We start from the raw sequence: 26,411 nt of genomic DNA, 5'->3' as shown, positions 1-26,411 counted from the left end.
TCCTGCAGTTTTTAAAACAAGAATAATTTAGGGACTTCCCTGGTGGTCCAGTGGTTAAGACTTAGCGCTCCCAATGCAGGAGGCCCAGGTTCGATTCCTGGTCAGGGAACTAGATCCCGCATGGCTCAAGAAGATCCCGCACACAGCAACGAAGATCCCACATGCTGCAACTAAGACCTGGCACATACCAAATAAATAAATAAATAAATATTTTTAAAAGAAAATAAATAAATAAAATCACATGCTTGTGTATTGATACCCATTTAAAAAAATAAATAAAGGGACTTCCCTTGTGGTCCAGTGGTTAAGAATCCACCTTCCAGTACAGGGGATGCGGGTTCGATCCCTGGTCGGGGAACTAAGATCCCACGTGCCGCGGCACAACTAAGCCCTGAGCGCTGTGGAGCCCGTGTACCACAATTAGAGGCCTGGTGCAGCCAAAATAAATAAATAAATATTTTTTTAAATTTAAAAAAATAAAATAAAACAAGAATCATTTAAATGAGCAAAGTACTGAAAGTTTGAATTCATTGAGTGAACTCTTCTGTTTGGAGTGAAAGTTCATTAAGGAACTCTTTTGAGGATGCGGCCCTTACTTATATTTCTTATTAGAAATATACAACCAGGAAGTGAGCTTTACATTCTGGGGGGTTGGATCTAAAATCTTTCCAGGTTATTAATACAATTTCCTCATTAAGTATATACTTGTTACAAACAATTCAGACAAGAAAATAGCAATATTTACCTTCAGTCCCATAATCCTAAGATAACTCACTGTTTATGCTAAGATGTACATCTGTCTAGGATTTTATTTTTACAGTTAAAAAATGTGGAATTATATATATTATATATATATATAATATCATTATCTTTTTAAATTTAAAATGTTTTTCTTTTAACAATTTTTTATTTAATATGTTTTAGATATTATTACATGTCAATAAATATAGCTTTGTTATCATTTGTTTAGCCAGTGACTTATTGATAAACATTTTGATCATTTGCACCTTCTCAATCTTATAAACAATCTGACTCAGCATCTCTGTTCATCTCTACATACTTTTGCATTTATCTCCTTAGCACACATTTTTGTAAATGTTGGTACATACTGTTAAATGTTCTCCAGAAAGTATAATCTATTGCCCTATATTCTTACCAAAAAAAGTTTATCTTTTTCAAAAAAATCTTTTAAAATGATTTCTTTTAAATCATCACCAATATGGTGAAAATAGTTTTCTATAGTTGAGTTCATAAGGCAGTGAAGGTTGAGACTTTCTTTTCTGTTAGCTTATGAAAAGGCTGCTGTATAATTGTTTATTTGTTTATTTTTAGGCTTCTCATAACATTGGGATAGCAATGGATACAGAGCAGGGCTTGATTGTACCCAATGTGAAAAATATTCAGATCCACTCCATATTTGAGATCGCCACTGAATTGAACCGCCTCCAGAAATTGGGCTCTGCAGGTCAGCTCAGCACCACTGACCTTACAGGAGGAACATTTACTCTTTCCAACATTGGATCAGTGAGTAATAGTAATGTTCAAGTTCATAAACCATAACTTAAGATTTGTGACCATATGCTCAGTTAAAAACATAAACTTTAATTTGCCATTTGTTCCTCAGAAGCTTAATTTTTCTACTCTATTTTGTTTGTTTTTTAGATTGGTGGTACCTACACCAGACCAGTGATATTGCCACCCGAAGTGGCAATTGGGGCCCTGGGAACAATTAAGGTATGTTTGTTATATAGTTGAAAAAAGAGTTTAAGCAAATTGGGGTAGGAAAAACAAAGAAGAGTAACCGTTTCTGAGGTTTTTCCCCTCACTTTGTAGGTTTGAGTATGGTATTGGGTTTAGTAAGCCAATTATTTCTTCCTAAGAACTAGGTCTACAACGCCGGTGGCTGCCTCTCTGTAGAGTAAATGCTTGTGATCTGGATTGTTTCTGTATGGATCAACCATTGTGGATTATGCCAGGCACAGGTGTGAGTCTTTATGAATAATCACAAATATAGCCAATCTGAGTCTATCAAAATATCTTTGTTTCAGAATACCAAAGAATAATAGTAAACCAATCCAAATTATTATTTGTAACGGTAAAACACCATTGAGAGCGGTTTTCTTAAACTTTACTCTGTTCAAGAATCATTGGGATTTTGTTCTTCTCGTGGTTCCAGTGGGGAGAGAAGGAGGAAGCAGGGAGCGGGGCGGTTGTGAGGGGGACCCGCCGCGGCTTTTGCCACCACCATCTCTGTACTCGTGGTGTGGGAAAGGAGGTGTAAATCCCGGGCGCGAGCCGGCGGCGGCGCCACTGCGGGAGGGTTGGCGGTGGGAAGGCGATGGCGGATATAGATAAACTCAGCATTGACAGCATCATCCAACGGCTGCTGGAAGTGAAAGGGTCCAACCCTGGTAAGAATGTCCAGCTACAGGAGAATGAAATCAGAAGACTGTGCTTAAAGTCCCGAGAGATCTTTCTCAGTCAGCCTATCCTACTAGAACTTGAAGCACCACTCAAAATATGTGGTGATATCCATGGACTATACTATGATTTGTTTCAACTTTTTGAGTACGGTGGTTTCCCGCCAGAAAGCAACTACCTGTTTCTTGGGGATTATGTGGACAGGGGAAAGCAGTCATTGGAGACTATCTGCTTTTTATTGGCTTACAAAATCAAATATCCCGAGAATTTTTTTCTTCTCGGAGGAAACCACGAATGTGCCAGCATCAGTAGAATTTATGGATTTTATGATGAATGTAAAAGAAGATATAACATTAAACTATGGAAAACTTTCACAGATTGCTTTAACTGTTTATCAATAGCAGCTATCGTGGATGAGAAAATATTCTGCTGTCATGGAGGTTTATCACCAGATCTGGAGCAGATTCGGCAAATTATGCAACCAACTGATGTACCAGATCAAGGTCTTCCTTGTGATCTTTTGTGGTCTGACCCAGATAAAGATGTCTTAGGCTGGGGTGAAAATGACAGAGGAGTGTCCTTCACATTTGGTGCAGAAGTGTTTGCAAAATTTCTCCATAAGAATGATTTGGATCTTATATGTAGAGCCCATCAGGTGGTTGAAGATGGATATGAATTTTTTGCAAAGAGGCAGTTGGTCACTCTGTTTTCTGCACCCAGTTATTGTGGAGAGTTTGACAATGCAGGTGCCATGATGAGTGTGGACGAAACACTAATGTGTTCTTTTCAGATTTTAAAACCTGCAGAAAAAAAGAAGCCGAATGCCACGAGGCCCGTAACACCTCCAAGGGGTATGATCACAAAGCAAGCAAAGAAATAGATGTCATTTTGACACTGCCTAGTTCGAACTTGTAACATATAGTGTATAACCTTCATTTTTAAAAGTGTAATGTGTATTGGTCAGCTTGCTCAAAAAGTGTTTGTGGGCCCCCCCCTTCCATTTTTGACTTAATGAATAGTATTTGCTGGTTATAACAGCAAATGAAAGACTCTCCACTCCCAAGGAAAAATGTTTTGTTTTGTTTAATTCTCAGTTCCTTTTTGCAAACAACTTTAATGATGGTGTTAAAGCTGTATACCCCAGGGCATTTTATCCTTTCTAAGGGGTGAGTGTACAAGTGATCTTTTTCTAAATTCAGTACAGCCCATGAATAATGTAAATGCTCACTTTCTTTAGGATATAAAGAGAGCCCTAGGGGGCTCAATCTGTACGTTATTGTTATAAAATGCATATTGTTGGATACAAACCACTGTGAACTCTTTTTTTGTTTTTTTATCAAAGGGATTGCTTTTTTTCTCATTGTCTTATCAGGTACAAGCTAGTTTTTACAGCTTTTAACATTAGGAGTAACTTTCAACCTTGCTAGCATCACTGGTATGTGTATTTAATTAAATCACACTTTCCCCTGCGATATACTTAAAATGATGATTAAAGCCATTATTTTAAATGTTTGTGACTCTTTCCTAAAGCCAAAGTTTCTGTTGAAATATATATTGACACTCCCCTAAGTACAAGGTGGCATGGTGTACACCTGCTGCCTTTATGGGGATTCAAAAACAGGTTTTTGAGTTTGAATAGCAATTAGTAACATAGTGCTGTTTAAGCTATTAATGATTAAAGTTAATAACATTTTGTATGATTTCCATATAGCCTATTCATTAAGTAATCTTTTTACAGTTACATCAGGCCTGAACCCATCCATTCAGAAAGCTTCAAATTATAGAAAAAATACTATTCGATACAAGTGACTGATTATGCTTTTTTGGCCTATATTCTTTATTCTGTGGTGAAGTTGAGGCTTATAAGTCAAAACAAAGGAACTACTAACTTACTATCCAGCAGTTTATACAGAACTCACAGTATCTATGACATTTTTAAACTAAGATCTGTTAAAAAGAAATCTGTTTCTACAGATGACCATGTACAATACCATGTGGTGAAAATAAATTCAGACTTATTAAATGATGAACTTGTAAAAAAAAAGAATCATTGGGAGTGCAGTTAAAAATTCAGATTTCTTGGCCTTGGGGACAGAGCCTCCAAAATTTACATAGTAAACAAGAACCCATGTGGCCATGTTATAGGAGACTGACTTAGAATAAGGGTTGCAGTGATTCTTAACCCTGGCTACACATTAGAATCATCTGGAGGGTGTGAAAAAAGTGCCCAAGCTCACCCTATACCAACTGCACCTGAATTTGGGGGGGGGGGGCGGGGGGCTGGGGCTTGGGCATCCCTATTAACTCAGGGTTGAGAACCACCCGAGTTAAAGAAATAAGCTCATAGATACCATTTCAATACCACCATTATTAAATGTCATTGTCACTACATTAACCTTGATTTTGATGTTCACGTTTTCAGAAGAACCTTTCTTCTTCTCTGTATTTATAATGCTTCCACATGGAACATCTCTGGGACTTGCTTTTCATGAGTGTATTACTTTCATGTTGGCTTCCAAAATCTTCACAGATACTTTCACTCAGCCTTTGATTTGCTTTCTAGCAGCTGGTACTTTGGCTACTAAGTTACTCCCTCTTCTAGCTCTACTTTCCCTTCTGGCACATGGAAGAGACAGGGAGGAAAAATAAGAACACATAGCATGACACTGTTCTGTCCAAATCAGGAGTTTCTCTAAGGGATTAACTTCTCTGTCACTGGTCTGCCCCCAACAAGCATTCAGCATTTGATTCTCACAGAATTCTGACCTTTTGCAGCTTACAAACAAACCATCATACCTATTTAACAAAGTTTTGTTTTCCCTTTTCCTGAAAGCAGTTTGTTTTCTTCTGAACTGTACATATAGGTATATAATTGTGGTAAACTATACATGACAAAGTTTACCATTTTAATCAAAGTGTATGGTTCAGCAGCAGTAGGTACAGTCACACTGTTTGCAACAATCACCACCGTCCATCTCCAGAACTTTTTTATAATCCCAAACTGAGACTCTGTGTACAATATATACCACATTTTGTTAATCTGTTCATCTCTAATGAGTATTTGGGTTGTTTCCATTTTTTGGCTATTGTGAATAATGCTGCTGTGAACACTGGTGTACAATTACCTGTGTGAGATGCATTTTTTCAGAATCATCTTACTCGTGGTTTTTTCAGGTTATGAAGCATAGTTCTTAAAGTATAAATCTGCATAGTGACTTAATGTAGTTAATCTTTGTTGGGTAGGGACAATATTTCATTCCTCTCTCCCTTTGGGTCATCTCTCCTTTGCTATCTTTTGTTTTCACTGTAAATTTTAAACTGTCACTAAATAGTCTTAAGTCACTAAAACCTCCACATTCCTCAATTCTCAGTCCTTATCTTTCTTGACCTATTAGCTGCGCTTGAGTTGATCAATACCCCCCCCCCTTTGGAAAACCTTCTTCGCTGCGACTCACTAGTCTGCTTCCCCCCTACCTAGTGCCTGTTCCCTCTGAGTCTCCTTTGCCTGTACCTCCTCATCTCCTAATCGCTAAACAATGGAGGACCCCAGGGCTCAATTCTGGCCCTTTTCTTTATCTGATCCAGTATCACGGCTTTAAATACCATTTATATGCTGATGGCTCCCAAGTTTATATCGCCAGACCAGACTAGACCTCTCCTTTGAACTCCAAACTCTTATTTCCTACTCAGAAGTCTAACTAGGCATCTCCAATTTCCTGCTCCTTCCCTCACTACCACACCCTCTCACCTGCTCCTCCTGAAGTCTTCTCCTTTCAGTGACTGGCCATTCTGTTCAGAAACCTCCAATAGCTTCTCACCTCATTCCAAATCAAAGGCAAACTAGCTGCAGTGACCTACCATGGCTCTACACTGGTGCCACTCAGTGTGACTGGGACCCACATCAGACTGTGACTGTTGTATCCGGGCTCTGAGGGGAGAACTACAGAAGGGGAGAGTAGGGCTCAGAAACCTTCGTTGCCCTTTGACAGAGTGATTTTAGGTCTACCGAACCTAACAATAAGAGGTGGATCTTGCATTTTGTATACCTTTTTATATCATTATAAAAAGATAATATATTTTTGATATATATTCATTTTTGATATATATATTTTTTGAAAATAATCTGCAATGAATTAGCTTTTTTTTAAATCTGTTTTTGGAAAAGTCAGAGGCAGACTGGGAGGCATAACTGTTGTCTTAGCAACATGGCCCCCTTCAGCCTGCTCTTTCCGTGACCTCATCTCCCACCTCTCACCCCGGCCCCTCCACTGCAGCCTCCCTGCCAACTTTGCTGGTCCTCCAACACTCCAGCCATGCTTCCCACCCCCCACTCCCCCCACCCCCCGTCTTTCTCCAGGTGTTCATATGGCTTGCTTCCTCACTGCCTTCCTCACTGCCTTCAGTGAGGACACCTTCTTGGTGAGGCTTTCCCTGCCCACCTGTTAAAAAAAAAAAAATGCAACCTCTCCCCTATTTCCACCTCCTGCGTATATCTCTATCTGCATTCCAAAGTGCTTTATTTTTTCATTTGCACTTTTCACTATCTAACACACTATATATATTTTACTTATTTATCTTAATCGTCTGTCTCTCCCCATTAAAATTTTAGCTCCAAGAGGGCAAGGATTGTTATTTGTTTTGTTCATTGCTTTATCCCCAGAGTCTAGAAGAGTACCTGGTACATGGTAGATGCTCAATAAATAGCTGTTAAATAATTGAAATCTGAAATGAAGTTTACTGTACATATGGAAATTATACAGGCGACAGGAAATACCTTGGAGAAACTCTGAAAGCTTGAAGCACACACTCAAAGATGGGAAGAGTAGTAGTTAGCATTATCAAAAGTCATTTGGGATGCCCATTTCTTCTCTATTATAGGGAGGGAGATTTGCCTAATCTTTCACCATTGTTTTTACTAGAGCTTGCTTTGAGCAAGTGAAGGCTGACTCTGTCCTTTTCCTTATTTGTAGGCCCTTCCCCGATTTAATGAGAAAGGGGAAGTATATAAGGCCCAGATAATGAATGTGAGCTGGTCAGCTGATCACAGAATTATTGATGGTGCCACAATGTCACGCTTCTCCAATTTGTGGAAATCCTACTTAGAAAACCCAGCTTTTATGCTACTAGATCTGAAATGAAGATTGATAAGACATCCTTGAACTTTCTGAGCTTCGAAAGAAAATGCAGAGCCCAGCTGTGCAGCACACGTTCCTCATTGCCGTTTGTATTGTAAATGATTTGTAATGTATGATTACAGTTCTGAGACACAATATGTATCACTATTCTGTTAGAGTTTTTACTGGAAATGAATAATGGTATAATAGTTCTCCTGGGCTGTCACATTTTATAGGTCATAGTACGCCTTCTTAATATAGTGCTGAGGTCTTTGTGTCAATGGATTGAAACTGGCAGGAACAACAAAATGAATATTGCTGAAAGACAGGCCACCATATACAGTATTTGCCCTATTTTTTTCTTTCTTTTTTTTATTTTAAACTAACTTTTTTTTAATATAAATTTATTTTATTTATTATTTTTGGCTGCATCGGGTCTTAGTTGCGGCATGTGGGATATTCGTTGAGGCATGCGGGATCTTTCGTTGAGGCATGGGATCTTCACTGTGGCGTGTGGGCTTCTCTCTAGTTGTGGCGTGTGGGTTTTCTCTCTCTAGTTGTGGCGTGCGGGCACCAGGGCGTGTGGGCTCTGTAGTTTGCGGCGCACGGGCTCTAGCTGAGGTACGCGAGCTCAGTAGTTGTGGCGCACAGGCTTAGCTGCCCTGGGCATGTGGAATCTTAGTTCCCTGACCAGAAATCGAACCCACATCCCCTGCATTGTAAGGCAGATTCTTTACCACTGGACCACCAGTGAAGTCTCTAAACTAATTCTTAATGAAACTTTTCAATTATACTTAGTTGGGAAAAGGAATTTATATGCAAAAGTATTTTCTATTTCCCCACAAGAATGCAAATTATTGTACAAAATAAGTGCAATTGTATTTACCTTTTAAGATATCCTGGAGTGTGTTGCTCTGTAGAGATTATCATCTGTAAGTGTCTTATTTGTATAAATTAATATCTTTTAAAAGGGAAATTATAAGCTAATCTTAAAAATGCCCAATTATACTTTTATAGCCAGTAAGGCCATTAAAAGTATTTGTTTAAAGTGGATATACTTTTAGAATTTGGTAATGGTTTAGTGTTTTATTGAGAAAAACTTCACCTTTACAACCTTACTTCAATGTAAGGAAGGTACTTTAAATGTAGCAACCACTGACATTGTGTTACATTCAGAAGTCCATTGCCTTTTAACTTTTTTTTTTTTTTACTTTCTTGGTCTTCAGCTAAAAAAATAGGATAGATTAAGAAGTCAGGGTCTATTCTATTCTTCATATCCTGAGAAAGAATATGAATAAGGGGAGAGAGAAGACTAATGGGTAATTATGGATATTAAAATAAAATAATAAATTTTGCACAGATATAAAGGTATCCTCATGATCATTTTGTTAGAGGCCCACTTGAATCAGAAATTCAGGTTGTTTCTAATATTGTCTAATTGAATACTGTATGTTCAAGTGAAGTTTTGTGACAGAAAAAGTTGTTTTAATGTCTACTTGATTTTTTTCAAAATGGAAATGATGTATAATTCAGAAAATAATGGATCTAATGAATGTTATTTTTAAAATTCAGATAATATGAAGAGTTGCAAAGAAAATAAAATCAACCATAATCCTACCACTATTAACATTTTGATCAAGGTATCTGTATACATAGCTATTCTTTTTATGAAAATAAGGTTGTGCTGTATCTACTATTTTATAGTTTGATTTTTAAAATTTAACACTATGAGTCAATAAACAGTTCCACATTATGATACTTTTAAATGGCTGCATAATATTCTATTGTTTGCATTTATCACACATCTAAATGTTAAACATTTAGATGTTTAACATTTAGATGTTTAACATATACTAAGTGTGGTGCTAAGCAGTGGGTACACAATGCCCATCCTCATGGTTCCTGCCTTCATTGGGCTTACAGTCTAGGGAGAGAGACAGATATTTAATAATCATAAAAATAAGAATATAGTTAACTTCTAAGTAGGAGAAAACAGGGTGCTATGAGAGCATCTAATAGAAGTTACTGATCCTGTCTGGGAAGATCAGGAGAGGATGTACCATAATTTAACCAATTCCCTGTTGATGGCAATTACAGAATTTTAAGTGAAGAAGGACATGATCAGTAAAAATTTCCCCTTCACTTAAGAAATGTGAAAACTAGGAGAACAAGAGCTTTGAAATAAGTATGTAATGTGTTCCCCTAAAAGTCCAACATCATTGGCTCAGAATAAACCCTTGAGCTATCTGTTCTATCCCAAACCCCTGCCATTACCAACTTCTCTTTTGTCTCATCCTTTGAGAATTCAGCAAAGGATTTGCTTTCCATTGTGTGTTGGACCTTTAATATAAGAGGATCCACTGGGAGGGATGAGGGGGCCAGGAGCACAGCCCTAGTAGCAGTGCTGATCCACAGGGCTCCACACATCATAGGGCGGGAGTTGTTTAGAACAAGGCCTTAGCCGTATTCCTAAAGGTTGAAATTAAAGGGAAGAAGCCAGAAAATTCAAGTCCTTCACTAGTATGTCTGGAGGTTGGAAGGTACTATATGTCCAAGGAGGAGAAGCCAAAGTTATTGGTCCCAAATTATTGTTGGGAGCACCCAACCAGAAAATCAAGGTTCCATTCATTATATAGGGCATTCCTCTGATTTTGAAAAGGAAGCACAATAGGGAGGGAAGTTTGAAGGACAGAAGCCAGAGTGGTATTAATTTCCATTTTAGAGATCAAAATGTACCAAATCTTGAAACATTCCAAGAAGTGGTTATGTAGGGAAAAGAAAGCCCACAGGCCTGTTTCGGCATTTCCCGTGGCTTTCCATAGTGGATCCCAAAGATCACTTGATGGATTTCTTTGCTGACTTCTAAGTAAACTACGGTTTGAGAAAGATGATGGAACTCACTCAGCACTACCCTGCAGCCCCGAAGTACAAACCTTTCCTTGAAGTCTTCAGACTTATTTAACATTCACCCTGTAATTGATTAATTAGTTCATTCTGCACATATTTATTACTGAATATATGTATTCAATTCCAGGCGCTGGGATATACACTGTGGATAAAGATGAAGAAGATAGATGAAGTTTCTGACCTCACAGTGAGAACTCTGGCTGGTGATTAAAGCCTTCACCAGAAGTGGGTCTGTGCCAGTAACATGGAGGAGAGCAGTGCTTCTAGAGTTGAATTGTATCTCCAGTCAGTTCTTTTTTTTTCTTCCTACAAAGTTTTTTTTTTTTTTTTTAACATCTTTATTTGAGTATAACTGTTTTACAATAGTGTGTTAGTTTCTCCTTTACAACAAAGTGAATCAGTTATACATATACATATGTTCCCATATCCAGTCAGTTCTTAATGGTGGTTTTGCTCCTTCCCTATAAACTGTCTTTTCTCACTGAGGTTAGATCATTGTGTCTCCTTTACACACTAGGCCTGCCTCATCGATCCTGCCTCACAAACCATACACCTAATAATAAGATAGACTCTGTCCTTAGGTTACACAGACACAGGCCATTCAAGCTCTTCAGGTTACGGTTTGGGTGTTGCTTTTCATGAGGCAAGCAACATAGGGGACCTACATGAGCCCAGATATTTAGGGAGCAATATGCAATGGCTGTACCATCTGAGCATAATATTTTCAGAGTGCACATAAAAGAGCTTCTAATTAAACTACCATAATGAGTCAGCTAGCCTCTATGCTCATGAAATAGTGGTAGAGAGGGAAAAATGAGTAAAATTTGAGACAATAATTATAATAGTGTCAGGCACCGCTAATGCTTTACATATATTAATTCGTTTTGTCTCTCCAGAAACACTGAGGTAGGTGCAATGATTGGCCCCATTTGAGGAAACATGTACTTAGATGCATGTGGATTAACATACTCTAAAGAAGTATAAAAAGCTAAACTACTATACCTCACTTCATGTTCTAAATGCCAGGATTGTCCATGATTTTATGCTGTTTGAGGAACTGGTACTTTTGAGCTAAAAGAAAGAGTGTTTTTGTTTGTTTTAGGGGTCTTAGCAGTTTGAAATGCTCCCTGAAAGCCCCGTGTTCTCCAGGCACCAAAAGGAAGGAGTTTTGGTGTTATGAATTCTCTGCAGCAGCAGTTTATGAGAGAAGCATGATGTCAGTTCACTTCAGAACAGGATCTACCAACATCCTCCTGTTCTCTCACTGAGCCAGCCTTTACACACCAGAACCAAACTGTAGAAGAGCTGGCCATCGGGGGTTCTCAGAGTACAGGATGCTTCCTTTAGGAATGAGAATGAAACCTGAAGCTGCCTGCAGTGACTTCCCACTTGTTCCTGGTGGCCTGTAGCAAAGCATGAGGACCACATCACGTGCTTCGAGAGATGATCAAAGGAAAATCCTGAGGCTTCCAGAGGAAAGATTGGGGTCTCAGTCCTTACAGACAGTGCCTTATCTTCCCTAGGTACAAGCACTCAAAAACTAGAAAGAGGTAAGCACAGAATTTGCGTTTTAGAAGATCCTCTTATGCTCTTTATTGTCCTAAGCTCCCATCACAATGAATTAGTCCCCATTCCCTGAAAACAACATGCAGTGTATTTCATGTTTCCATGCCTTTGCTGGGCTTGTTTCTCCACTCTGGTCTCCACCAGAAGAAAATCCAGAACAAAAGTCACTTCCTTTTTTTAGACCTCCTCTGACTGCGCCTCCCTACATTTGAATCAATATTTATTTTTCCTCTCTCTCTCTCTCTTGCTTTGTCTACACCTCCAACAGGACTCATGCAGTGATGTAGCTGGATGAGTATGTCTTCACTGCTGGCCTGTGAACCCTCTCTGTAGCCCCAGCTCAATTGCCTAGTACTCAGTATGTACTGGTTGACTTAAGAAATCTATGCCCTGGATCTGATTATGTTTTTTTATGAAGTCCTCATGTAGCATTGAAGCATTGCCAATGACCCAGAAAAGTATAATGTGAAGCAACCATGGCCATGAGGCCGCTCTTGTATCTATGGAATGACTCTGAATCGCTATGCTTGCTACAAGGAAAAGTATCTAGAGGAAAAGGAATCTGTTCAAACCTCCTTATAATTGGTAAGACATTTGTTTTAAATTTTGGACAAAAGACAGTTATATTTTCTATGTGTTGTGTATATTTCATAGTTCATTGTAATTCCTCAGTTAATCAGAATGTTTAGTGCTTTCAAGCTCATTTTAGATTTTATAGAACTTGGATCATTATTTTGCTTTTTAAAATGTTTACTACAAATGATTCATATGTGCCACTACACCGTGTGATTAAGCAAAGCAATGATTTATCTGAGGCCAAGCAGGAAATAACACAGCCAAATTCTCCAATGTTATTTATATGGGAAAACAATACCCACATTACAGGTGCATTTACTATGCCAAAAAAGTAGAGACTACTTAATTTATTGACTTACTGATTTATTGATTTATGCCCTGCCACTTTCAGAAAGAATTTCAGAAAGCAACTGTGTCCATAGTCATATTCACCACATTTGAACAGTATAACTATCATTGTTGTGTTGTCGTTTATAGCTACCTTTACATAATTTTTTTTTTTTTTTTTTTTTTTTTTGCGATACGCGGGTCTCTCACTGTTGGGGCCTCTCCCATTGCGGAGCACAGGCTCCGGACGCACAGGCTCAGCAGCCATGGCTCACGGGCCCAGCAGCTCCACAGCCATGTGGGATCTTCCTGGACCGGGGCACGAACCCGTGTCCCCTGCATCGGCAGGCGGACTCCCAAACACTGCGCCACCAGGGAAGCCCCCATAATTTTTTTATAAATAAAGTTTTATTGTAACATGGTCCCACACATCCTTTTATGTATTTTTTTTTTTAATGCCCTATGAAGTTGGGTTTTTTGGGGGGTTCCTTGTTTTTTTATTTTTTGGCTGTGTTGGGTCTTCTTTGCTGTGCACGGGCTTTCTCTGGTTGTGGAGAACAGGGGCTACTCTTCGTTGCGGTGCTTGGGCTTCTCATTGCGGTGGCTTCTCTTGTGGCAGAGCACAGGCTCTAGGAGTGTGGGCTTCAGTAGTTGTGGCTTGCAGGCTCTGGAGCGCAGGCTCAGTAGTTGTGGCATGCGGGCTTAGTTGCTCCGCGGCATGTGGGATCTTCCCGGACCAGGAATCGAACCCGTGTCCCCTGCATTGGCAGGCGGATTCTTAACCACTGAGCCACCAGGGAACTCAACATTTTAAATTAAGCATCTCAGGGCTTCCCTGGTGGTGCAGTGGTTAAGAATCTGCCTGCCAATGCAGGGGACATGGGTTCGATCCCTGGTCCGGGAAGATCCCACATGCCGCGGAGCAACTAAGCCTGCGCGCCTAGAGCCCGTGCTTCACAACAAGAGACGCCACCACAATGAGAAGCCTGTGTACAACAACAAAGAGCAGCCCCCGCTTGCCACAACTAGAGAAGGCCCGTACACAGCAACGAAGACCCAACACAGCCAAAAACAAAAAGAGAGAGGGAATCTTAAGTTCAGTCTTGATTTTTCTCTGTTTTTCCAGAGAGACACAGACAGCACCAAGTCAGTTGTCTTCATCCCAATTCCTAGTTCCGCCTTTTTGCATCCCAGCCTTGCCAAAACTGAATTCTAGTTCCTCTGGTCGATGAAAACTTATAATTTATATGTCCTTGGTAACCATCAGAAACCTAACTTGGCATCCACAGAATTTCCGTGAATGGGTCTCCCAGGGCATCCAACCCTGGGAAATCTACTCAGGGGACAATGTTGGCTGTGGGTTTGTCATATGTGGCCTTTATTATGTTGAGGTAAGTTCTCTCTATGCCTGCTTTCCAGAAAGTTTTTATCATAAATGAGTGTTGAATTTTGTTGAAAGCATTTCCTGCATCTATTGAGATGATCATATGGTTTTTCTCCTTCAGTTTGTTAATATGGTTTATCACATTGATTTGCATATATTGAAGAATCCTTGCATTCCTGGGATAAACCCCACTTGATCATGGTGTATGATCCTTTTAATGTGCTATTGGAATCTGTTTGCTAGTATTTTGTTGAGGATTTTTGCATCTGTGTTCATCAGAGACATTGGCTGTAGCTTTCTTTTTTTCTGACATCTTTGTCTGTTTTGGTATCTGGGTGATGGTAGCCTCATAGAATGAGTTTGGGAGTGTTCCTCCCTCTGCTATATTTTGGAAGAGTTTGAGAAGGATATGTGTTAGCTCTTCTCTAAATGTTTGATAGAATTCGCTTGTGAAGCCATCTGGTCCTGAGCTTTTGTTTGTTGGAAGATTTTTAATCACAGTGTCAATTTCAGTGCTTGTGATTGGTCTGTTCATATTTTCTATTTCTTCCTAGTTCAGTCTCGAAAGGTTGTGCTTTTCTAAGAATATGTCCATTTCTTCCAGGTTGTCCAGTTTATTGGCATATAGTTGCTTGTAGTGATCTCTCATGATCCTTTGTAATTCTGCAGTGTCAGTTGTTACTTCTGTTTCACTTCTAATTCTGCTGATTTGAGTCTTTTCCCTTTTTTTCTTGATGGGTCTGGCTAATGGTTTATCAATTTTGTTTATCTTCTCAAAGAATCAGCTTTTAGTTGTATTGATCTTTGCTATTGTTTCTTTCATTTCTTTTTCATTTATTTCTGATCTGATCTTTATTATTTCTTTCCTTCTTCTGACTTTGGGTTTTTTTTGTTGTTGTTGTTCTTCTTCTTTCTCTAATTGCTTTAGGTGTAAGGTTAGGTTGTTTATTTGAGATTTTTCTTGTTTCTTGAGGTAAGTTGTATGGCTATAAACTTCCCTCTTAGAACTGCTTTTGCTGCATCCCACCGGTTTTGGATCATCATGTTTTTATTGTTATTTGTTTCTAGGTAGTTTTTGATTTCCTCTTTGATTTCTTCAGTGATCTCTCGGTTATTTAGTTGCATATTGTTTAGCCTCCATGCGTTTGTATCTTTTACAGTTTTTTCCCTGTAATTGATATCTAGTCTCAGCGTTGTGGCTGGAAAAGATACTTGATACGATTTCAATTTTCTTAAATTTACCAAGGCTTGATTTGTGACCCAAGATATGGTCTATCCTGGAAAATATTCCATGAGCACTTGAAAAGTGTATTCTGCTGTTTTGGGATGGAATGTCCTATAAATATCAGTCCAAACAATATAAGTCCATCTTGTTTAATGTGTCATTTGAAGCTTGTGTTTATTTATTTTCATTTTGGTTGATTTGTATATTGGTGAAAGTCCCCTACTATGATTGTGTTACTGTCAATTTCCCCTTCTATGGCTGTTAGCATCCACCCCATGCATTGAGGTGCTACTATGTTGAGTGAACAAATATCTACAATTGTTATATCTTCTTCTTGGATTGATCCTCCAATCACTATATAGTGTCCTTCCTTGTCTCTTGTAACAGTCCCTATTTTAAAGTCTATTCTGTCTGATATGAGAATTGTTACTCCAGCTTTCTTTTGATTTCCATTTTCATGGAACATCTTTTTCCATCCCCTCACTCTCAGTCGGAATGTGTCCCCAGGTCTGAAGTGGGTCTCTTGTAGACAGCGTATGTATGGGTCTTATTTCTGCATCCACCCAGCCAGTCTGTGTCCCTTGGTGGAGCATCTAATCTTTCCACATTTAAGGTAATCATTGATATGTATGTTCCTATTACCATTTTCTTAATTGTTTTGGGTTTGTTATTGTAGGTCTTTTCCTTCTCTTGTGTTTCCTGCCTAGAGAAGCTCCCCCAGCATTTTTGTAAAGCTGGTTTGGTGGTGCTGAACCCTCTTAACTGTTGCTTATCTGTAAATGTTTTAATTTCTCCATTGAATTTGAATGAGATCCTTGCTGGGTAGAGCAATCCTGGTTGTAGGTTTCTCCCCCCTCCAACACTTTAAATATGACCTGTCATTCACTTCTGGCCTGCAGAGTTTCTGCTGAAAAATCAGCTTTTAAACTTATAGGGATTCCCGTGAACGTTACCTGGTGCCCTTCCATTGCTGCTTTCAATATTCTTTCTTTGTATTTAATTTTTTTTTTTTTTTTTTTTTTTTTGTGGTACACGGGCCTCTCACTGTCGTGGCCTCTCCCGTTGCGGAGCACAGGCTCCGGACGCGCAGGCTCAGCGGCCATGGCTCACGGGCCCAGTCGCTCCGCGGCATGTGGGATCTTCCCGGACCGGGGCACGAACCCGTGTCCCCTGCATCGGCAGGCGGATTCTCAACCACTGCGCCACCAGGGAAGCCCTGTATTTAATTTTTGATAGTTTGATAAATATGTGTCTCACATGTTTCTCCCTGGGTTTATCCTGTATGGTATTCTCTGCGCTTCCTGGACTTGACCAACTACCTCCTTTCTCATGTTAGGGAAGTTTTCGACTACAGTCTCTTCAAATATTTTCTCAGACCCTTTCTTCCTCCCTTCTTCCTCTGGGACCCCTATAATTCTAATGTTGGTGCATTTATTGTTGTCCCAGAGGTCTCAGAGACTGTCCTCAACCCTTTTCACTCTTCCTTCTTTATTCTGCTCCCTGGCAGTTATTTCCACCATTTTATCCTCCAGCTCACTCATCCATTCTTCTGCCTCAGCAATTCTGTCATTGATTCCCTCTACAGAATTTTTAATTTCAGTAATTGTGTTGTTCATCAGTTTGTTTGCTTCTCAGTTCCTCTAGATCCTTGTTAAATGTTTCTTGTATTTTCTCCATTGTCCCTCCAAGACTAAGGATCATCTTTACTATCATTTCTCTGAATTCTTTTTCAGGCGGGTTGCCCATTTCATCTTCATTCACCGGGTCTTGTAGGTTTTTACCTTGCTCCTTCGTCCATAAAAAATTTTTTGTCATTTCTTTTTTTTTTTTGATGGGTGGTGCTGTATTCCTGTTTTACTTGTTGTTTGGCCTGAGATGTCCAGCACTGGAGTTTGCAGGCAGTTGGGTAGAGCTGGGTCTTTGTGCTGAGATGAGGACCTCCCAGAGGCCTCACTCTGATTGATATTCCCTGGGGTCTGAGGTTGTCTGTTAGTCCAGCAGTTTGGACTCAGAGCTCCCACCACAGGAGCTCGGGCCCGACCTCTGGCCTGGGAACCAAGATCCCGCAAGCTTTGTGGCATGGTAAAAAAAAAAGAAAAGAAAGGAAGAAAAAAAGAAAAAAAGGAACAGTATGATATCAAAGAATAAAAAACAAAATAAAATTAAAAAGATTAAAAATATATTAGGAAAAATAAAACTATAGTTGAAACAACTGCAACAAGGTAAAATAAAACCACAGCAGAAAAAAGAAGAAGCCTTGGCTATGGGGGCAGAGTTTAGGCGGGGGTAGAACTTAGGTAGGGCCTCGGTTTAGGGTGGGGTGGGACCTAGGATGGTGGGGGTGTGATGTTTGAGCATGGGGCAGGGCCTAGGCTCAGGACCCACGCAGCAGGGAAAGGTCCTGGGTGCGGAGCCTAGGCTGGGTGACATTCAAGCATGTGGCAGGGCCTCTGCTTAGGACCTGCACATTAGGGGAGAGGCACAGCATGGAAAGGGGGGCCTGTGGAGTGTGGAGTTCTGGAGTTTGCAGGTAGGGCCCTGAGTGAGGGTGTGTGGGTGGGGTTTAGGCCCAGTGTGTTGGAGGGGGTCTCAGAGGGGGTCTCCGATTACAGAGGTAGGGCCCTGGGTGGGGGTGTAGGAGCGGGGCTTGGGCTCTGCACCGCAGGAGGGAGACTCCGAGGGCAGAGGATTAGGTCCAGAGGAGTCCAACAGGCTCCCTGGTGCCTAAGTGGATGGGGAAACCCTTCCGTTCCTTCGTGCCCCTCCCCCACTGTCTCCCCCAGGGTCTCCCCCGTCCCTGCTGGACCCCTAACCGTGGGTGGGTCCCGCTGGGTGTAGGAACTCCTCCCCTCCCCCAGCCACCCCTCAGGGGTGCCGGTCCTGGAGGTCCGGCCTTTACTTTTGCTCCCCCTTCCCTCCCTCCCACTCCCTCAGGACCCGTGCCACTGGAGGGGGCCTAGTGGGCAGAGGAACAGGCCTGGGATCTCAACAGGCTCCCAGGGGCTCAAGTGGGCAGGGGCAGCCTGGCCACGCTCCCTTTTGATCCTCTGCCCTCCCAATCGTTCCTCAATTAAGCTAGTTAAAATTCCCTTGGCACACTAGTTAAGATTAATTTCCAGTTCTTCATAGCGAAGCCATTAGAGACTCAGAACACTCTAAATTTAAAAAAACTTATTGTTGATAAATGTGGAAGTTTAATGTTGAATGTCCATAGAGCCATTAACTTTTCCTTCTGGGCACACAGTTAAATATATACAGCTTAGCCTGCAGTTAGGTAGGGCCGTGTGATTTATTTCTAGCCATTAGAATATGGGTAGAGGTGATGTAGGCCATTTCCAGATGTGGCCCAGTAAACCTCCCAAGAACTCCTCCACACTCTCTCTCCTTTCTCTCCACTGCTGAGAAGCCTGCATGTTGAAGGTGGCAGCTACACACAGTGGGGTCACCAGCAAAGCCCCCATCCCCCATATCCTAGCACTGATTGGTTTGAATGTAATGCAGGTGAAAAATAAACTTTTATTGTTTTAAGACACTATTTGGAGACTAATCTCAAAATAATACCCTAACTCTAAGCTGTCCAGTGCAATACCTAGTAGCCGAATGTGACTATTTAAATTTAAGTTTTAATTATTGTAGCTATTACACACTTGAAATGTGGCTTGTGTAGCTGAGAAACTGATTTTAATTTTAATAAATTTAAATTTAAATAGCCACGTGTGGCTAGTGGCTACCATATTGGACATTGCAGATATAGGATATATCCATCATCACAGAAAATTCTGCTGGACAGTACTGCCCTAACTAATAAAATAAACATATAGAGAAAACTGTTCTTATTTTTAAAATAATCCCCCCCCCACCACCAAAACAAAAACAAAAACCAACGAACAAAAAAACCTCCCTACCTCTTTAATGGCTAATTTCCCTCTGCCTAAAAGAAGACTCAAAACACTCCTTTTTCACATTGTTACCTCTGCCTGCCACTGCATGGAAGAGCTTCCCATCCTGCTCCTTCCTGCCTTTGCCTAACTTGAGTTCAATTAGAATTGAATGGGTGGTCTTGAACTCCTTGCAGTTTGGCTTCCTACCCTACTACTCACCTTTGCGCTTGGCAAAAGGTCTGGTCACATCTCTCTCCCAAATGTTTCCTAAATAGTTCTCTCTGGATCCACCTCTCTCCTAAGCTCATTTTCACTCTTTAGCAACTCAAGGTCACCACACATTTCAGTGACATCTCATCAGACAGACCAGGTCAACTCTGAACTATTTATGCCAAACCACAGATGGGTCATGTTACCATTGTTACCGCATCAAAATAACCACAGGCTTTTCAATGTGACAGAAGGCATTCGCATTTAGACAAACACTGAAGGTATCATGAATCCTTGCTGTTTGCAAGCTTAGAATTAAAAGGAAATAAATTCATTAGGAGGCAGTCCCGGTACTAAGTAGAAGGGCTCTGACCACAAGCTAATTCATATGTGAGTCAGAGCCCTGTGAGGGAACTCTAGGCCAGCTTGCTAAAACTGAGCAGAGCCACGAAAACAACCGAAGCATGACAAGAAAAATGGCAGTTCTGTTAGGAAGAAGCCATATATATCAGGCTCTTACTGAGTACCATGTGGAATGTTCCAACGCCCAGCATGGGGAACAGCTGTTGTGGGTCTTACTAAGAGGACAGAAGAAATGAGAACAGGTGGGAGATCACGAATTTAGGTTAGACACAGGGGGAAGTCAGGACGGTTAAAGGTGGCCTCACCTTCTCAGCTGAGCAGGCGGCAGCCTCCTCTTGCGGGCAGCACACTGCCCCCACCCACCCGCCTTCCCAGGGAAGCCATACAGACGGGGTTAAACTTGCAGTAGACTGTTTAACTTCCAGTTTGCTGCAAGAAGCTTCTAAGTATGTGGTAGATCATTCTAAAAATATGGTGAAAAGGAAAGTAAAAAGAAAAAAGTTATAAAGACTGTACAGAGTGCAATCATCTGGAAAAACTTAGCAGTTTAATTTCCTTGAAAAATGCAACCAGAGTTCAGAGTGCAGTAACCAAGGCAAGTCAACTAAGTTGATGGCAGGTCTAAGTAAGTAATTGGAAACTGCAGACATGAATAGAAATCTGAACATGACTAACAATTTGAAACATTAGATATTCAAATGTGACAGAGAGGAATCCACAGGCTAAGCCATCAGACTAACAACTCTGCAAGCCAGAGGCTCACAAATTGCACCTGGCCTTAGTTTTACTGTGTTTCTGGCACAAGATTAGAAGGGCCCCGTTGGTTCAAGTGTTGCTTGGACAGAGCAGGACAAATTGTCAGAGAGATGGCATAATTTTTTAAAAACACCACTGTCATTTACTGCTCTAGTTTCCCAAATAAGTTTGTGAATATTAAAAATATTGATATATAAATGCAGTGCGTTCCAGTTTCAATAAAATGGCATTATTTCCATAAGATGTTTCTTTTCAGTTTATAATACTTTCTGAATACAATAAAAATTCTCATAGTTTCTATCTTTATTAGCTATTAAAGGTTATGCATGTTATTTGTGGGCATATGAAAAAATAATTTTTGTAGTTGCCCTCTGAAATGTATACAATATCTCAAAACTTGGGTCAATATCCTGGAAACAAAGTATTATGTAATTAATTTATATAAAATTATCTAGTGAAAGTTTTTTTTTTTTTTTGATACACGGGCCTCTCACTGTTGTGTCCTCTTCCGTTGTGGAGCACGGGCTCAGCGGCCATGGCTCACGGGCCCAGCCGCTCTGCGGCATGTGGGATCTTCCCGGACCGGGGCACGAACCCACGTCCCCTGCATCGGCAGGTAGACTCTCAACCACTGCGCCACCAGGGAAGCCCCTAGTGAAAGTTTAAAAATTAATGTAACTTTTATTTCCATAGAACTAAAAAGCATTGCATAAAAATAAAAGTAGGAGTATATCTTTTCAATTTTTTATGAGGTTAAAATATCTTATTCAACATATAGGAAGACAGTACAATTTTTGTGTCAATATTTGGTGGGTATAGAAGGGGTATCTTTTTTTCTATTTTTTTTTCTTTCAGAGCAATATTATAATGGCTTTTATTTTGTGTTCATCTGATTTTAGGTTTAAATTGCCCAAGGAAGTTGCATAATATTGAGTACTATTGCCTAGGTTCTATATTTCATGTGAGAATTCTTTACTAAGAAAGACAGATTAAGGGAGAAAATATGGCAACCACTTCATTCATAAAAGAAATTATGTTTTGTTCACTTGTATTTTATTGGCTAAATGACATATTTGTTACCTTGATTCACAGCATACTTTTCACAGATGAAGATTAAATCATTTCCATGACCTTCTAATTTTTGGTCCATCCCCGGTAGGCTATAGAATAAATGGTTTTCATGTAATATTTTCTTGTGTCTACACCGTTGATTGGTTTAGGGAAATGCTGTGTGTGTGTGTGTGTGTGTGTGTGTGTGTGTGTGTGTGTGTTTCTATCAAAAATGGTAACCAGCACAAAAGTCTCAAGGTCAGAAGTACATTTTAAGTACATGCCTGGTGAAATACATTAACTTTTTGTTACAAAACACTTATTTAGTAATAGGGAAAAGGGAGTAATTAACATTTAAAATGAAATACTCTTCTCAGCCATTTTAGTAACTTCACTATTAAAGTTATTAAAACATTGCAAATCTGTGCAGTAATGTGGCAGAAGTCATTTGAGACTGTCTAGAATCTGAGAGCCGGAGCTCCAGGGGAAAGACATTTGGTGCCTAATGGTATTTCCTACCATCTCAGGAGGAAATAGCTGTTTTGTCAGACAAAGTGGAACAAGTTAGTATGTAGCTATAACTTTCTAATATAAGTATCAAAATATGGAGAAGAGCTAACTCCCTAATATTGGGCAGGTATGTGATCTGTTATTTAGGACCTTGGGTATACAAACATACACACACGCACACACACACACACACACACACACACACACACATGCACACACATTCACCCAACCTTTTTTACTGGAACATTTCCACATTAAAGAATATCAGTGTTCCAGAAAGTTCTGGAACTGAACAAATCAGTTTTTAAAGTATTCTTGTTTGTCTTTCAAATATTTGAAGTGCAATTATAGAGCCTTCAAATTCTATCTTTGCAGATAGAATTTTTAACATTGAAAAATTATTGATCTGATAAATGAGGGTAAGTCTCATATATTTATTTTTCTTTGTTCTCCAGAGTTATATGGTGTTTCTGTTTCAAAGCCTTGCATTCTGACAAATTGCTAATAGTTTACTTGTTTTATTAAAGGACTCTGGAGAGTCATAAAAAGAGCATTACAGATCAAACTCCTAAGGTAGGGACTTCCCTGGTGGTGCAGTGATTAAGAATCCGCCTGCCAATGCAGGGGACACGGGTTTGAGCCCTGGTCCAGGAAGGTCCCACATGCTGTGGAGCAACTACACCCGGCGCCACAACTACTGAAACCCGCACACCTAGAGCCTGTGCTCGGCAACAAGAGAAGCCACTGCAATGAGAAGCCCACGCACCGCAACGAAGACCCAACGCAGCCAAAAATTTATCAATTAATTAATTAATGATAAAAATAAAAATCCCAAGGTAATACACTCTTATTTTCCATTTTTCCCTGTGTTCCATTATTTTCTCCTGTTCTTATTTGAATGAATGGGTCACACACAAAATAGAGGCTTGTATGCTCGATATAATTACTTATAGTATTGTAGTCTTGTCAGAATTTCTGGGAAGAAGTTTGACTAAACAACTATTAATCCTATTGTTTTATTATACTTTGTAGAAGAAGACACTCTAGGTTCATAAAATCAATTTTTTTTAAAAAACAAGGTAATAACTGCTTTACTTGGTGTTATGTGTTTAAGAACGTTACAATCTTTCTCTAAATTTCTGCATTTACTAACACAGGTTATGGTGGAATAGGGTGAAAAGGAAATAGAACTAGGTAGCATGAACTATCCTCAGCCTCCTGTTACTTTTACATTTGTTCTCCAATCTTCATTCACTGCCTCTCAATAGACAAATAAAGCAGTAATTTAAAAAATTGCTTTGATATTGTGTCTATCTACAAATATAATTCTGTGTAACTTCCATAAACTTGTTTTTAAGAGGAAGCAGAATAGCCCAGTGATCAAGGTTTGGGGGCCAGATCCATTTGAGTTGGAATTTAGCTCAGCTATTTTCCAGCTGTGTCTTTGACAAGTCCCTTACTTGCTCTAAACCTTGGATTTTTTGTGCATACAATAGGGATGCCTACTGTGATGGCTAATTTATGTGTCAACTTGGCTGGGCCACAGGATGCCCAGACATTTGTCAAACATTATTCTGGGTATGTCTGTGAAGGTGTTTCTGGATGATATTAACATTTGAATAGGTAGACAGAGTAAAGCAGATTTCACCCCTTCATGTGGGTAGGACTCATCCAGTCAAGTGAATACCTGAATAGAACAAAAAGTCTGTAACCTTTTCTTTCTTGTAACTGGTATCATGAACATTTCCTCATATTATTAACCACCTTTCTACTTTCTGTTTTTGTGACTTTGACTACTCTAGGTACTTCATGTGAGTAGAATGATATATAATTTGTTCTTTCGTGACTTTAAAAAATTTTTCATTTAGCATAATGTTCTCAAGTTTCATCCATGTTGTAGCACGTGATATTCCGTTGTAGGTATACACCACAATTTCTTAATCCAGTCACCTGTCAATGGATACGTGTGTTGCTTCCACTTCTTGGGTATTGTGAATATTGCTGTGATGAACATGGGGTGTACAAATATCTCTTCGAGTCCTGCTTTGAGTTCTTTTGGATGACGTTATATTTTTAATGTGCCTTTATTCCCTCTCTCACCTGGCCATCCCACTTGGCCCTCTTCTAGATTTGTTTTCTTTTTCTAAACACAAGCATTGCAGTTGAATGCAGTCAGGGCCATAGATTACAATGAAATATATCCCTGAGGGACCTCACAATGCAAACCTGGGCACCAAGCAGCTGGAAACACACAATGACAGGAAAGGATAAACCAATGTGTGCAACAATGTAAAATGAGATACTTACTTTGTGTGAAGAGTGAAGCCACTTAAGATGAGCTCATTTATCTCCCCACCACTGGAAAGCTTTCTTCTCTTTAATTTCATCTCAGTCACAGAAGAAAATTCCTTTAGACTTAGCCAATCTTCTTTTGATCATATGGCACTCAAATCCACACCCAGCTCCTCCCTTCTCCTGGCTTCACTACTGGAGGGTGGAAATAATAACAAACCCTCACTGAGTACTTATTATGTTCAGGCATTGTCCAAGCTCTTTCATATGTTAACTCACTTAATACAAAAGCCCATGAGAAGCCCTAATTTTTATCTATATTTTACCAATAAAGAGCTGAGGCACAGAGAAATTAAATAACTTGTCCAAGGTACAAGTGGGAGCTGGGATATTCAAGTATATAAAGATATAGTAATAGGTACACAGAAAATTAAGCAAGTTAAAAAAAGTACACTTAACTCCAGAAAAAATGAAGTTACAAAGCAAAGGAATGTAATCATACCCACTATTTAGTTCATCTATGAATAATATTTTCATAATAATAATGAACACTACTGATTTAACAAAAAATTGTAGAACTAGATTGTGGGACAGGAGGAGAGATATAGGATAATGAATGGGTGGTTTAAGACCACAGAATTTTCATCTTTCATGGTACAAAGTCAATAGGTGATTCTGAAATTGGTATATGAAGAAATAGCAACGTAAGAATATTTTTGGAAACAACACAAAACCGTTAAAATAGTTGTTGTGTCATTTTCTCAGATGCAGATAACAGAATTCTCCCTAGCAAGTTTAAGGAAGGGATATTAGTGCACAAAACAACTCCTGGAGCTACATTACAGAGCTGGCCTAGTAAGGATGCTGCTGAGGCTGTCTCCAGAACTAGCTGTGTCTACTGTGGTCAGGAAACTCTTTCTGCCAAAACTGACCCCTGAATATATTGTCTGCTGTACGTGTACCAGCAAAAATGGACTCCAGTCACCCAGCCTCTGTCCTTACGTTCTTTGTGTCTGAATCAAAGTATATGATTAGCAGAACCTCAGTCACATTCCCTAATCCAGTAGCAAGGGAGACTGGGATTTTTTCCCTTAATTCTATCTTGGTAAAGTGGGATTCACAATGAGGGGGTTATCAAACTATGGAGAAGGTGTTCTCAAGATTTGGAGCAGCCATGAATGACAGATATTCACTATACATGCCTTATCTCTTCTTTCTTTCTAATCCTCTGTTGTCCTCAAATCACTAAAACTGTAATCTCCTTCATAAATAGCTCATAAATCTGTTCACTTTTCCCCACTCTCCCTGCCATTTCTCTAGTGTAGGTCACTTTAACAACTTCTCAACTGGTCTCACTTCTGGCAGTGTTGACTCTTAGATCTGAGTATGGAAAATAAGAGGCTAGATAAGAGAAGGAGAGAGAAGCTTTGAAATTTATGGGTTTTCTATAAACATTGTCAAATTAAAATTTAATTGTAGACAGTGCCAAAGGCAGAAATAAACCTAAATTGTTTCCACGGGGACAATTTAGTCATCTTTTAAATGGAAACAAAACTCCTCCCTGAACTTTATTGTTGACTTATGAATATATTCAAGGCAGCCACATGTGGGATGCTGCAAACTCTCTGGACAGGGAGACTAGAGTTTAGGTTCTGTGATCTTCTTTACTCTTTCTGTAATCTTGAGCAACCCCATAACTCTCTGAGCTTATTCACTGTAGAAGCATTAGAGAATTTCTATGGAATAATCAGGCATTTAAAAGCACTGAGGTTGTTGGAAGTGTCCAAGTGACTAAACAAATTATGACCAACCTACACACCAAAATGCTA

General features: G+C 39.7%; 2 protein-coding genes and 1 pseudogene across 7 annotated transcripts in view; all 3 read left to right on the top strand.

Moving 5' to 3' along the window:
• The window catches only part of DBT (dihydrolipoamide branched chain transacylase E2), a 48,347-nt gene extending 37,620 nt beyond the window's left edge, over nucleotides 1–10,727 (top strand). For 2 of the 4 annotated variants that reach the window (XM_059077583.2, XM_067040489.1), the window contains 3 exons: nucleotides 1,333–1,524; nucleotides 1,663–1,734; nucleotides 7,392–9,298. In XM_059077583.2, the coding sequence (XP_058933566.1) occupies nucleotides 1,333–1,524; nucleotides 1,663–1,734; nucleotides 7,392–7,559 (432 nt within the window). In that variant the 3' untranslated portion in view covers nucleotides 7,560–9,298. Of the gene's footprint in view, nucleotides 1–1,332; nucleotides 1,525–1,662; nucleotides 1,735–7,391; nucleotides 9,299–10,569 lie in introns of those variants that run through there. The other 2 variants (XR_010841816.1, XM_067040486.1) reach the window with 2 other exon arrangements.
• On the top strand, nucleotides 1,745–3,728 carry LOC136794711 (serine/threonine-protein phosphatase PP1-gamma catalytic subunit pseudogene; annotated as a pseudogene).
• A 19-nt stretch (nucleotides 10,728–10,746) lies between the features above and the next one.
• The window catches only part of LRRC39 (leucine rich repeat containing 39), a 41,867-nt gene continuing 26,202 nt past the window's right edge, over nucleotides 10,747–26,411 (top strand). For 2 of the 3 annotated variants that reach the window (XM_067040560.1, XM_059077751.2), the window contains exons 1-2: nucleotides 10,747–11,992; nucleotides 12,427–12,593. The gene's annotated coding sequence lies outside the window, so the exon portion shown is untranslated. Of the gene's footprint in view, nucleotides 11,993–12,426; nucleotides 12,594–22,914; nucleotides 23,127–26,411 lie in introns of all 3 variants that reach the window. The other variant, XM_067040576.1, reaches the window with a different exon arrangement.

This window comes from Kogia breviceps, chromosome 1, assembly GCF_026419965.1.
Source record: "Kogia breviceps isolate mKogBre1 chromosome 1, mKogBre1 haplotype 1, whole genome shotgun sequence".
In the NCBI taxonomy this organism is placed as follows: domain Eukaryota; kingdom Metazoa; phylum Chordata; class Mammalia; order Artiodactyla; family Physeteridae; genus Kogia; species Kogia breviceps.
This window is presented reverse-complemented; position numbering and strand designations above follow the sequence as displayed.